A 14,693-nucleotide genomic window follows, 5' to 3' on the forward strand; every position below is an offset into this window, starting at 1 on the left:
ATAAACCATTGCTGAACCAAATACAACCAGCAATAAATAAATGGATTATTAAGTCTCTGTAACAAAATTGCCCTTAAAAGTGATTTTAGTCACTGACTTCCATTGGAATATAGTGGCCACTCATTTTGGTCATTTAAATGTTCGTGTTAACCCGCGACACAGGATGTTATTGCTCTATGAGGGAGCCACTGTTCTGTCCGGTATCATGTCGGTGTCTTGTGAGGTTTCAGTGGATTTCGGGTTCTCCTGGGGGTGGGGCTAGTTGTGTTGCTCGGGTTTGGGTTTATCGGCTGTTGGGGTTTGACACATTTCTTCTCGTCGTTTGCGCTCGCTGCATTTGACGCATGTGACTGTTGAGACGTGTCCCGTTCACCAGTGTTGATTCGCCATCGTGACTTGTTTTGGTGATGAACTGTTTTGTTACTTTGACAGCGGCGCTAGCTTGTGCTGCTAACGCACCGCACAGACAGCGGCGCATTCTGCACTCAGACTACGTGCGCATCCTGTGTGTTGATAAAGACAGCGCACGTTGGTTCAAGTGTCATTCCGCTTGTTAAACGAGAGGAGTCAGAGACCGATATAAGTCTTCTAACATTCACCCTCTTTGAGAGCGAGAGAGAGTGAGGAAGAGAAACAAACATGCAAATAGAATTCATCGCGTCCGGAAAAGTTATCGAGCTCGTTAAAAGTTATCGTAAGATTAATTGATTTATTGATTATCGTTACAGGCCTAAACGTGACGTCATTTCAGAATGTGACGTGAAATCTCGCTCACACTAAGAAAGCATGTTTTCCAGGTACTGATGTGCAACAATAAACTAAATACGTTTAATGCCGTACACTGAAACATGACAAAGCAAAAACATCTCCATGGAGACAAGCGGGTGACGAACTGCCCTACAACAAGGTTACACAACGCACCATTAAACCTACTTTTTTCACACCGTTTGCTGCAGAGTTCGTACTTCTTCACATGTTGTCTCGTAATCGGTCTCAGAGGGGAAATGCCTTATCCAGTTTTATTCTAGATCTGTGATTTATATATACGGTCTATGGTAAAACCTTTCTGTAGCCTGAGCTCTTACAGTTGTAACACAGTTCCTTTCATAATAAAGCATTTGTTGTGTCTTGTTATGGTCTACATCAAAAGGTTTGCTTATAGCTACGTCTGTTCATTAAAAACACCATTTGTTAGTAGCAGAATTAATCTCCTCTTCTTATAATGAATCTACAGTAAGGCCCGTTGGATTCTCAAAGTAGATGTTTGTATTTGATTTCTGTAGATAGCTGGAGTTTATCTGTTGTAAACTGTGTGGACAATGTCAACAAACAGTCACTACTTCACTGAAACATATTACACAACTTTTCCTGCCAATTAGCCTGCCTGTATAAGTATGCAGATGTTATGATAGTGAACATTTGTGTTGGAAGAGTGCCTTTAAAGTGCAGCTTAAGTTTCACTCTGGTTTATTTGCACATAAGCTTCGGAATTATTAAAGAAAACCCCCGGAGTCCTGCTTCCGCTGGAACAGTCTGACCCAAGAGCAGCACGTCCTTCGTCATCATCAACATTCTCCACTTTGTTTTCTAAATAATTCACCACTTATTTATCGTGAGGACAAGTAACCAAACGCAGCAGCCGTGATTCCAGCCGACACAAAAGCGTTTTGATACTTTGCTTTGCAGTTATACCGTTCACACGTGCAGCCTGACTCGGGGATTTACCTGCATTTTGCCAGAACATTGCAGAACATGAATTTTTAATCTGTTAATGCCCTGTGTAAATTATTGGGCATCTGCACGTAAGGCTAACGTGTGAAAAAGACAGTTTTAATAGATTTTGGAACACCAGTCTCCTGCATTTTCCTCTATAGCTGTTACCATCAAAAAAATCTAAATTATGAATAATCCAAAGGGTGCAGACAAAATTTACTTGAGGTTGAAGCCTCATTTAAAGTCACTGCTGAGTGTGTTTTATTTTAGATTATAGATATATATGTAAAAGTGTCTTATATGTATGTCAAAGTCAGTAGCGAGTGGTGACTTTTACGGGTAGGCACGTAGACCCGGGGTTGAAATCAATATTTAAATCGATAATAATTGAATGTGCCACTTTTTATGCAAATTACTCTACATTGCAAATGAGTATATTTATTTTTACACACATTAATTGCATGTATACTGAGTCATTCTGGAGTCAAATTAGAGAGACCGAGACCATACAGTTTATTCATATTTGTATATAGCACAGTGAACACAGCCAGGAAGAACATTGATGCACCACTTCCCTCCCTGCGAGACATATACACCACCCGCCCCACCCGCATATACTCCACCCGCCTCACCCGCATACACACCACCCGCCCCACCCGCATACACACCACCCGCCTCACCCGCATACACACCACCGCCCCACCCGCATACACACCACCCGCCTCACCCGCATACACACCACCCCCCACCCGCATACACACCACCCGCCCACCCGCATACACACCACCCGCCCCACCCGCATACACACCACCCGCCCCACCCGCATACACACCACCCGCCCACCCGCATAACACCCACCCGCCGCCACCCGCATACACACCACCCGCCCCACCCGCATACACACCACCCGCCCCACCCGCATACACACCACCCGCCCCACCCGCATAACACACCACCCGCCCACCCGCATACACACCACCCGCCCCACCCGCATACACACCACCCGCCTCACCCGCATACACACCACCCGCCTCACCCACAAAGCCATCACAACTGTAAGTACTCCGCGCACAATCACCAGACTCACTAACAGCTTCATCCACTAGGCTGTTAGGATGCCGACTTCTCTCTTCTCTATAACCACCAGGCGACCAGGAAGGAGGAATCTGCATCTCCCCAAAGAAGAACTCTGGACTTTTCCCTTTATTTTTATTTATACGCTTGGGAGTGAGAAACACAGTTTTGATTCTTCATATGTTTTGTATGAAAACTGACAATAAACCTTTTGAAGTGAATTGTATATTGGACGGTATTTGACACCCTCTTTGTACAAACAGGGCTATTTGTTTCTACTCCTGCACCTTATTTATGCAGCTGAGCCTTCAGGACGGATCGTATCTCTGTATTTATTATAATGCATCTAGAAACTATATGAGTGACACATGACAGCTCTACACATGTGGAATACACTTACTACACAACATGGACATCATGAAGATCATGACAAGAAACAAACAACAACAGTGCACTGGTCAGACAGGTGCACTGGTCAGACAGGTGCACTGGTCAGACAAACGTCCTCTTAAACACAGCCCTGCGTTAGAACAGTGTGTTATCATTCATCTCTCACAGCACAAATGCAGAACTACGTGTTTCCTGAAGAAGCGTCTGGTATTTCCCTGAAGCGGAGCAGGTCCAGAGCACACACATGTTCCTCCACACATGTGTAAAAGTGCTGTTATTCCACTCACACTGTTGCTCCTACATAAACACACAGTCGAGGCGGACTCCTCACTGCTCCAGCCTCTCTACCTCCACTGCTCCATCTGGATCCTCCATTTCACACAAACTCGCCTTAACACGAGCTCACTGTTTCATTATATGACGGCCTGTATTTCTAACTAACATCTAATCATTACAAACCTGAAACTACAAACAATGACTTGTCGCTGAAAGCGGGTTATTTTTGACACTTGTGTTGAAACTTAGCGATGCTGTTGTCGTTCTCTGCTGCACATGTGCACTCATGTGAAATCGCCGCACATCTCCAGTTGCGTGAATGATAATATGGGTTTATTCAGTGCTGGCCGGCTGGCCTCTCCAGTTCTAAGAGCGCATGTAGGAAGCAGCACTCTCAATATGTGCCTCCAGGCTTCCGTAGAAGTGCAAAAAAACCCAAATTAATCTGACATTCGGAACTGCGGTTGTTGCAGTTTGCTCAGTGACCAGAAGAGTGCAGTAAACGACACAGTGACTACAACCATGTTGCAAACAGACAGAAGTGAAGGTAAAACTGGATTATTTTGATATAAGTTTAAACTATTTAATAATACTTTTCACACACGATGATTTTACATTTTATTTGGCCCCCACCGCTTGCCTTGATTGCCCTGACCACACTCCACAGGTAATAGTATATGTATCTGTAATAGTCACATGTATTATATGTAAAAGTTTGCTGGAATTGAACCTGATTCATTATTCCGAGAATTGTGAAAACATGGAAACAGCTTCATAATGCTGACTAAACTGATGACACACTCGTCTGATTGAAGTGAGCAGATCTGTTGTAACTGTTGGAGCAATATTTAGAGTGAGCGACCACCCAGAGAGACTGACACACAGTCAGTGTGTGCATGTGAAAAGCTGCTACACACACTGATGTGCGTGTGTGAGCTACAGTACACACTCATGATGTGAGCAGATGACACTCACTGTGTGCTTGCTGTTTTATCAAAGCAGCTGATTGCAGTCCTCTAAATTTGGGGACACGCTACACCATTTTTGGGTGATTTTCCTGATTTTCAGTGGGGTTTAGTCACTCCCAGTCACCAGTAGATGATGACAGTCACTGCTGCATCAGTCGTGTGGAGCACATACGACTCCAGACACACTCAAACCATAGTGTGCACCACAGAAAGACACGACTAGACCCCGGTCAAAGTCATTCAAACATGATTTTGAGGAGAGAGTCATTTTAAGTCTAAAACAACTGGTTTTCAGCCTTGAAACTGGCAACCCAAATGAGAGACTCATGTGAGGCTCTTTCTGCTTTCTGACTGAATAATCATCTTGAAAACCAAAACATAACTTGGTCATTATCTCTAATGTTTTTGTAATTAAGAATACATCCGCATTACAATAGTTATCAGTAAGAGCTATTTTTGACTTGAGCGTGTTTATCTATATCTGGAGACACAGAGCAGCCAAGTCTGTGAAATGTAAAATAAAAACATGCATAGTGTCATTTTAACATCACAATAATCACAATCCCCTAAACTGTGCAACATTTACTGAATCCCAACCCTCCACAGTGAGGCCATTTGAAGCCGAGTACTACCCGACTCTGTTATCCTGTGCTGCAGCTGCCTGGTGTGTGAGGTGTGTTTGTTTTGTGCGTGGGGGCCGCTCAGAGCCACACTCACGTGAGGTGGTGTGTTCATGTGTGACACAGCAGTGCAGCCGGAGGAGCCACAGCTGAACCGTGTCCCCCTGTAAACACTGGGCACTGGGCGAGCGGACACACAGCCTCACACCGCTCTGCGTATACGACGCCGATGCCAACTCACAGCCATAAGGAAAGACTCAGGCCGTTATCTAAGGCCACTGATGCTATCTGCCCAGCTATGCAAACTAGAGTGAAGCAACAGCATACTTGCACAAAGAAATATTGATTACAGAGTAGGGCTAAAAGAAACTCTTGGTCAACTAAGGACAAGTCCCTGATCAAAGCTATTATGTATCTCTTACGCAGGAAAAGGTCTTAGGAAACTATGTATTTATATAAAGACAGATATCATTTGAAAGTTTAATCTGACTTTTTATATATAAATACCAAAAATACCAAAAATACCAAATCGTCAGCTAACTCATTCACTCACTTCTCCTTTCTCCTGTTGTCCCATGAAAATACTTAAAATCCAAATCAAACTATTGGCTAACACACATCTAATTGGTCTAATACACATTTTGGTCAACTAAGACTCCATAAACCAATTAATCGACCAAACAACTAAAGACCTACAGCCATATTTACAGTGTTTAGTTTTTAGGAAAACTTCCAACTTTATTCCATCTTTGAAACTGACAAAACAGCAACATGACACCAGATAATGTGACACTAGATCAGGGGTCTCCAACCTGTCGCTCTCCACCCCAAGTACCAAGTTCCAAGTAGCTCGCCAAGGGATTTTGGAATTACATGTATGGTCTTAAATAAGTAAAATTTGATTAATTAAATGCCTATTACCATTGTGCATGTATCATTTTGATGCCTAACTTTGTACACTAATAAATGGAAAATGGTTTATATTTTATAGGTATTTAGCTGTACCTCATTTAAGGCTCACCGTGGCTCTTATATTTACTCAATTTCTTGTGACCTCTAAACTTAGTAGCTCTCTGGTATTTCATTTTGTAAAAGTAGCTCACCAGAGGAAAAATATTGGGAGACTTCTACACTAGAAGATTTGAGCCCTGAAAGCTCAGGCTCATACATGACGGTTCAGTTCAGTTCTTTCAGTCTATTTAAACCACAGGTGGGTGACACGAGGTCAGGGCTATACTCGCTGCTTTATCAGTGCGGTTCATTTCAGTCCTGCAATGTTCTAGACTAACACGACTATGGCGATGCTTTGTTCATATGGAACAACTATTTGAACATACAGTAGATCATGGGTATGCAGGCCATAAGCTGATTAGAAGGTGGTGATACTTTGTAGTTTTGCTGTTAACTTGTGACTGTATTGTTATTTGAGAGAGCACAAACAGCACAAATCAGATCACTTGTTGCGGTTCCAGCTCAGCCACAACCACAACTGAACCTGTGTGTCCAAAGCCTTAACCTGCAGATAGAGACACATCCAAGTTTGTCTCTTTCTCAGTATATGAACAGAACATACCTCATGTGAAAACTCAGAAGCCGTGAAAGCTCAGAGGCTGATGATGATTGGCTAAATGCAAACCCAGAGTTCAACTGAGGTACGTGAACTTAAGTGAGCGAGTGAACCACAACCAAAACACATCAGGTATGTCATGTATTTGTGGTAAAGACAAATTATACCACAGGCGTGTGGGTGAGACATGAGATTGTGTCAATAAGAACAAGACAAAGAGATGAGAATGAGATTTTGACATGACATGATAAACTGTCCCTGTAAGAATGTTGCGTGCCATCTTACCTCGGCCAGTTTGTACGGGACGATCAGCTTCTCCCCAACGGTGACGGTTTTCCGCGTGGTCAAAGCTTCAAACAGCATCTCCTCCTTCACCTGGACACAACAGAGGACGACATGTTAGAGGAATTAGGAGTTAGAGCTTTATATCTAATTCAGATATTCAGGTATGACTAGCAGTGTTGGGGAGTAACAGATGACATGTACCAGAGTTATGTAATCAGAGTACAAATTATGAGTAACTGTATTCAGATACACTTACTGTCTCAGTGAGTGGTAATTGGATTACAGTTACTTTGTTGAAATAAATGGATTACATGGCGGGATTTTCCTGTTTTCACATTTTGGGCTATACCTTTTTTTTTTTTTTTTTCCTGTAATTCCACTCATTGTCGGACACTAAACCAGGACTAAACCAGGACTAAACCAGGTCTAAACAAGGACTAAACAAGGACTAAACCAGGTCCAAACCAGGTCCAAACCATGTCTAAAACCACGTCTAAACTAGGTCTAAACCAGGACTAAAACCAGGTCTAAACTAGGTCTAAACCAGAACTAAAACCAGGTCTAATCTAGGTCTAAGCCAGGACCAAAACCAGGTCTAAACTAGGTCTAAACCAGGACTAAACCAGGACTAAACCAGGACTAAAACCAGGTCCAAACCATGTCTAAAACCAGGTCTAAAGTCGGTCTAAACCAGGACTAAAACCAGGTCTAAACTAGGTCTAAACCAGGACTAAACCAGGACTAAACCAGGACTAAACCAGGACTAAACCAGGACTAAACCAGGACTAAAACCAGGTCCAAACCATGTCTAAAACCAGGTCTAAAGTCGGTCTAAACCAGGACTAAAACCAGGTCTAAACTAGGTCTAAACCAGGACTAAAATCAGGTCTAATCTAGGTCTAAATCAGGACCAAAACCAGGTCTAAACTAGGTCTAAACTAGGTCTAAACCAGGACTAAACCAGGACTAAAACCAGGACTAAACCCAGGTCCAAACCATGTCTAAAACCAGGTCTAAAGTCGGTCTAAACCAGGACTAAAACCAGGTCTAAACTAGGTCTAAACCAGGACTAAACCAGGTCTTAAATCAGGTCTAAACCAGGACTAAACCAGGACTAAATCATGCTGCATGGACCGTGTCTCCTCCTCTTCTATCAAAAATACTTTTAATTTGATTAAGTAAAGTCTGGGCTTTTTATTTTCTTTTAGCAGACAAAACATCTGATGTTACGATATTCAAGTCTTTGTTTCTCTACAGCAAATCAAGTAATCCAAAGTATTCAGATTACGTTACTCACTTTAAGTAATTTTATGGATTACGTTACAAACTACATTTTGGTGTATGTAATCTGTAATCTGTAGGGGAATACATTTTAAAAGTCACCTTCCCAACACTGATGACTCGTCCTTGATAAGAATAAAACAAACAGCATAAGAAATATCATAACCTAAAAATATAAACATTCATAATTTTATATAGTAGTAGTAGTTTTGCATTTTAGTTTAACCTTTATAGTAGTTTAACATTTTCTCTTGTTTGTTTTGTTTAATCTACAAAAATGCAACTATCCATGGGTTTAAAAGTGATGAAAATCTAGCATAGTTGCCTTGGCATTTCAAAAGGGCAAAGGTCCAGCTATTATGAGCAAACAGAAACCCATGAATATTGCCATTATAATGCTAGTGCACTGTAACATTCTTGAAGCATTATTGTATAGAGCGTAACAGTCCCGCCCACTCAGAAGTGAACTTTGGTTTCAGGAGTAAATTTTCCATTCATTTTTCCCGTAGACTTTTGGTTTCTGTGTAGACTCGGAGTCTGCACACCTGACTGGGCGACAGGTGCGTAGGAGGAGCGTCACTTCGCTGAAAACGTACTGAGAAAGACCCCGCAGACTGTCACGGTCAGAGGGACTGGAGCGTTGTATTAATAAAGAAAAGTGAGACAGTGTGAGGGAGTCTTCTTGAAAATGTTCCCATAGAGTTTTCTAAAAATCCAAATGTGAAAAATTTAAACTAAAAGCACGACTGAGGCTATCCAGCTATGTGGAAACCAACAGGGTTCGCCGCTTATTCAGACATCCTTTCATTACGACATGTCTCTATTTACACAAACAGGTTTTCCAACACTTTTTAGTATCACTATTCCAACAAATATTACATTATGTTGTATACCAGTCAGTGTTGGGAAGGTGACTTTTAAAATGTATTCCCCTACAGATTACAGATTACATACACCAAAATGTTTGGAATGTAATCCATTAAATTATTTAAAGTGAGTAACGTAATCTGAATACTTTGGATTACTTGATTTGCTGTAAAGAAGCAAAGACTCGAATACTTGACCGTATTAAAAATATTATTGATAGAAGAGGAGGAGACACATCCGCGCAGCAAGGTTTCTGTTAAATCCTGGTTTAGTCCTGGTTTAGATCTAGTTTAGACCTGGTTTAGACCTGGTTTAGTCCTGGTTTAGTCCTGGTTTTAGTCCTGGTTTTAGTCCTGGTTTTAGTCCTGGTTTTAGTCCTGGTTTTAGTCCTGGTTTTAGACCTGGTTTTAGACCTGGTTTAGACCTGGTTTAGATCCATTTTAGATCTGGTTTAGACCTGGTTTAGACCTGGTTTTAGTCCTGGTTTAGTTTCCAGCAATGAGTGGAATTACTGAAAAAAAGAAATAAATAAAAATTATGTGAAAACAGTAAAATACTGCTGTGTAATCCATTTATTTCAACAAAGTAACTGTAATCCAATTACCACTCACTGAAACAGTAACTGTAACTGAATACAGTTACTCATAATTTGTACTCTGATTATGTAACTCCAGTACATGTAATCTGTTACTCCCCAACACTGGATACACTACCAGTCAAAAGTTGTAGAACATCACACTCTTTCCAGTTTTTTTACTGTTACTGTTGACCAAAACATATTCTAAACTTTTGATTGATGTGTGTGTCCACCTTTGGCAGATAGAACAGCTGAACACACTCATGGCTCGATCTCTTTACAACAGAAATCAAATATTGTTCAGAAAGTTCTTCCCAAGTCTGTTGCAGAAGTTTCCATAAATGTGTGGCACTTGTAGGTTGCTTCACTCTTCTGTCCAGTTCATCCAGACCAGCTCCATGGGCTTTAAGTCTGGACACTTCATGTTTTCAAGCTTTACCATCTTGTTCTTTTTTCCTGAGGTAGTTTTGGTAGAGCTTGGACTTGTGATTTGTATCTTTACTAGTTTTTTTTTTAACCTCGGTCTGTTCAATTCTTCCCTTTGTACCATTTCAAGCTCTTCATTGGACTTGCATGACTTTATTGCAATAAATAACTGGAAAAAATAGGGTGTCCTAAAGCTTTTGACCAGTAGTGTATAATATTATATTAAAATGCATGACTCTTTCCCACGGCTACCAGTTAGGATATCAGACAGTGGGAAAATGTCCTATGTGGCCGACGTATTCTCTGACCAAGTTCTTTGCACCGGCCTAAGCATCTTATGATATATGGGAGTGCAAAGTATAATAAACTATCTATCATATTAAGATTATTCATGTCAGAAAGCAGAATGTTTGAAAAATAGTAAAGTGTCACTACTCCCGACAATTAGACATCAATGTCTAAATAGCGGCATGGAACAGAAACCAGTATCCATAAGGTGTTTTTTTTAAACTCTTTCCCCCCTGGACGCCTACTAGGAACAACACATACATATATGACTAGGGCTACACTTAGAGCATAACTGCATAAAAGAAAACAGACTTCCAAGAGTGATTATAAATGATTCTCACACTCATGAACTTAATTGAATCACAGACATATTTGTATCTCTGGAAACCTTAGACTCTGAACTCTTCATTTCTGAATGTTTAAATGTGATTCAACTCATTTACAGGTTTATAACAGCTCACTGAAAATGAGAGTTTACCTGGTCAGGTGCAAAATCGAAAAACAAAAAACTACATTCAGCATCTGATACATGCATGTTCTGAGTACTATATTCATAAAAAAAAAAACATATATATACTTTGTCAGAGTATTTAAACAGATTTCATATCACCAGATACAGTACAGCCAAGTGTACACCTGTTTTTACCTAATTCATTTTTTCCATTTAACTTATTCAACTCATTTAGCTCATTATAATATAATAATATAATAATAAATCTCTTCCCTGTCAGTGGGGGTTCAGTATTTGTCATCTTGGTTACTTTCTCGTGAGCAGAGCTCCGCATAAAAGTTTATTTCTGTAGCGATTCTGTTACACATCGCATCTTGGAAAAAAAGACTGAAATATTTTAAAGGACTAGTCTGAGCAACATCCAGATTTCAGGGCAATTTTGGTTCATAATCGAGTATAAAGTCTCAGATAGTTTGTTGGGATATCACAGGACTCCACACAGACGCATCAGCGGCATTCTCACCTTCGTAAGATTCACTCTCTGAAAGTCCGTCGCTGTCGCTGTTTTCCATTTTATAATCAACTTCATCATCACTTTGAAATCTATAAAAGTCACTTTCTCTAAACTTATCCCGCTCCTCATTATTTCTAAACCTGTGCACCGCAGCGCCGCGATCTTTCCATTGCACGTGTTTCCTGTTGTGTTTTTTCCGGAAGCTACCATCGTCACTACTTTAATTAACTTCTGAAAAAATTGGCAAAAACATATCCTTGAATCCTATTGGTCAGCCTAGTATGAGTTGTAGTGGCCCCGACCTACCCCAGTCTCTGTTTACATGTGAAAAACCGAGCCGTTTCTAATGGTCGTCAAATCTCGTCTTTAGTGAAACAGCGGAGGAGTCAAAACACGTCATTAAGGAAACAAGGGGGTCGTCAAATGTCGTCTTCATGGGGGAAAAAGTTAAGAGCCAAAAGCACATTTAAAATGCAAGATTCTGCAAATGCTGAATAACTTGCAGTTTATAAACCTTTCAAAAGTTCAACTCTATGGGAAAAATGAATGGGAAATTAACTTCCAGAAGCACAGAGGTGGGCGCTCACTGTAGAGCTCCATTGTTGTAATAAATAGCAGCAGGAACTACAAGTACAGACTTTGTTTCACTACAGCCTACAAAAACCTCCCATAATACCCACAACTATGGAGCTCAACAGTGATCACCCACCCCCTGGTTTCGGAAATACATTTCGCATTCATTTTACCCCTAGACCTTCCAGAAAAAATATTACATTAAAAGTGTGAAAGCTCTGTAACTAATAACCACAAGACTGCCAAGTTATTAAAGCATTTTGCAGAATCTTGCGTTTTAAATGTGCTTTTTGGACTGAAATATGAACTGTGCGACTTTTCTGGAGAAGGTCCACAATCTGTTTCCATGGAGATGTTAATTCTTTGGTTTAAATTGTCCACAGTTTGGTATTGAACTAATGTGTCTTGCATTTATTCAACTACAAGTGTTATTTATTCCTCGAAAATATCTTTAAAAATATTCTTCATGTGAGTGGGATCGTCTCTCCACAAATCAAATCAGTAATTTGGCTTGCAAGTCTCTATGGAGAGAAGTTTATGGCCATACTTTGGAACATTCTAGTTACATTGTGCATCTTTAAAACAACCATGTTATAGATATGACTTAGCAAGAATTCTTATTATATACTTATTATTATATATTAATAAGTCTACAGGAAAAAGGAATGGAAAATTGGCCTGTTGAGTTCCACTGTAAAACACATCTCTCTAAGTCAAACTGAAGCGTGCACTCAGGCGTTTACCTCGAGCAGCTCGGAGACGATGGGCAGCACCTCGGGGTTACAGATGTCTATGGAGTCGTCCCGGTACGTCTTCCTCTTGTAGCGGATGTTTCCAAGATGGAGGATGGCCGACAGCAGGGAGAAGATCCTACACAACACCACAGCGGCCAACGTCAACACACCAGCCTTGTATTTGAGCAGTCCTGCAGATACGAGCGCTTTGCCCCGTCCAAAACAAATGTGGGACGCTACTCAAGCTGTCTGAGTGATCAAGCAGGAGAGGAACAAAAATCTACCTATCTAGAAGTGTAGTCTTTAAAAAAAAAAGATGAAATAATCCATAAAAGCCCAACTAGGATGGACATTGAGAACGAGTCTTGTCTAGAATGCTTCAATATGTGACACAGATCAAATCAACTTAATAAATAAAAGCAATCGATCCACACTTCAAAACTTGAAAAACTGAACTCACTTACCGAGTTCATTTCTAGCATCCTATTTATTCACTGTGAAGAGTTTATAAGTGTGTTTTGCAACTTTCAGTGTCTAGTGTGGACTTTTGCCATGATGGTAAACTAGCATGCTAATATGCACTTGCTGACTTCCATTAAAACTCTTTGGTGTCAGAGGTGTGAAAAGCGCTCATAAACTCATCGCAGTGAACAACAAGTGCTCAGAGTTTACAAGTTGAGTGAGGGATTACTTTGGATATGGAAGACAATTTGTTCCATTAGATTTTGAATTTTAAATTGTTGAATTTCTCACAAAAAAGAATAAATTATTTTTATTCAGAAATTTAGTTGCTGAAATTTTAAGTATAGTTAATGTTTCAAATTAAAAATAAAAATGTCACCTTTTAAATATTCAGCTGACATTCAGAATAAAAATAATTCAAATATGTTTTTTCTGAGTTAAAAACTGAAAGTGAGAAATTCAATGGCATTTAAAGTTTTAATCTGATGAAACAAATTATCTTCCATATTTGGACAACTTCACATTTTTAAGATGGTAAAAAAAGATACAACGCCTTAATAATCAAATCTAAACTGTAAACAGAATGTTGTACTTGAGGCAGAAGTGTACATATATTGTGTACATTAGTGCAGTACACTCTGTCCCTCTTGTTGACAGGAGAATGAGACTCACTGTTTGCGGGTGGTGGGGAGGAAGCCCACCATCTCCATGGCCAACTGCAGACGCTCAAAGTCATGCTTCAGGTCCTCACCCTCCACCGTGAAGCAGTCCTACACACAGACACACACACACACACACACACACACAGAGTGTTACAAACAGCACATGTTCAGATATGAAGAGTGTGGAGTACACAGACCTGATGGGGCTTTAGTTTATACAGCGGAGCAGAGGAGAGACTGTTGAGCAGTGACTCACACTTAAAGGCCTATCATTAAGAGAGGCTCACACCAAACTGCACTGCTCTCATGTGCAACCAGTCCACTCAGCGAGCACGCACGCACGCACGCACGCACGCACGCACACACACACACACACACACACACACACACACACACACACACACACACACACACACACACACATGCTCCAATGGAAAATAATACACAGAATATACAGGGTGTACCAAAAAATCATTTCACAGGCCAATAATTTTGGCAATTCTTGTTGAAATAATCTCAAATTTCCACAGAATGTATAAAAAAGGATTAAGATTTTATATTTACTGTTTTATTTTTTTGTTTGTTTTCAGGTTGAGTCGTTCACTCCCAAAGAAAATTAGTTTTGTGTCTTGGAATTAGCTCTGTTTCTGTACATTCTGTGAAAATTTGAGGTTATTTCAACAAGAAATGCCAAAATTACTGGCCTGCGAAATTGTCCATTTTCTTTTTTTTTTTTACAACACCCTGTATTTCAAACTAACTGCTCTGGTGTAGAAAGTGAAATAACTCAAAAGTATTAAATACTCAAAATCAGTTTCAGATATTGCAGCCCATATTAGAGTTTTGTATGTACTGATACTTTGCAGAGACATCACGCTGGGGTGTACAGCATGTACATCTATGGCACATTGTTTAACAATTTCCATGGTGACACTATGTACACGTTACTTAATGCAGCCTGATAC

At 40.4% G+C, this 14,693-nt stretch overlaps 1 protein-coding gene across 8 annotated transcripts in view; it reads right to left on the reverse strand.

Moving 5' to 3' along the window:
* The window catches only part of myo9aa (myosin IXAa), a 297,586-nt gene that overhangs the window by 98,636 nt on the left and 184,257 nt on the right, over nt 1-14,693 (reverse strand). For all 8 annotated transcript variants that reach the window (XM_055155019.1, XM_055155018.1, XM_055155017.1 and 5 more), the window contains 3 exons: nt 13,739-13,836; nt 12,614-12,740; nt 6,894-6,983 (listed from right to left, as the gene is read on the reverse strand). In XM_055155019.1, the coding sequence (XP_055010994.1) occupies nt 6,894-6,983; nt 12,614-12,740; nt 13,739-13,836 (315 nt within the window). The remainder of the gene's footprint in view (nt 1-6,893; nt 6,984-12,613; nt 12,741-13,738; nt 13,837-14,693) is intronic.

Source organism: Boleophthalmus pectinirostris, unplaced genomic scaffold, assembly GCF_026225935.1.
Source record: "Boleophthalmus pectinirostris isolate CB_2022bp ecotype Guang Dong unplaced genomic scaffold, ASM2622593v1 HiC_scaffold_19, whole genome shotgun sequence".
Classification (NCBI taxonomy): Eukaryota; Metazoa; Chordata; class Actinopteri; order Gobiiformes; family Gobiidae; genus Boleophthalmus; species Boleophthalmus pectinirostris.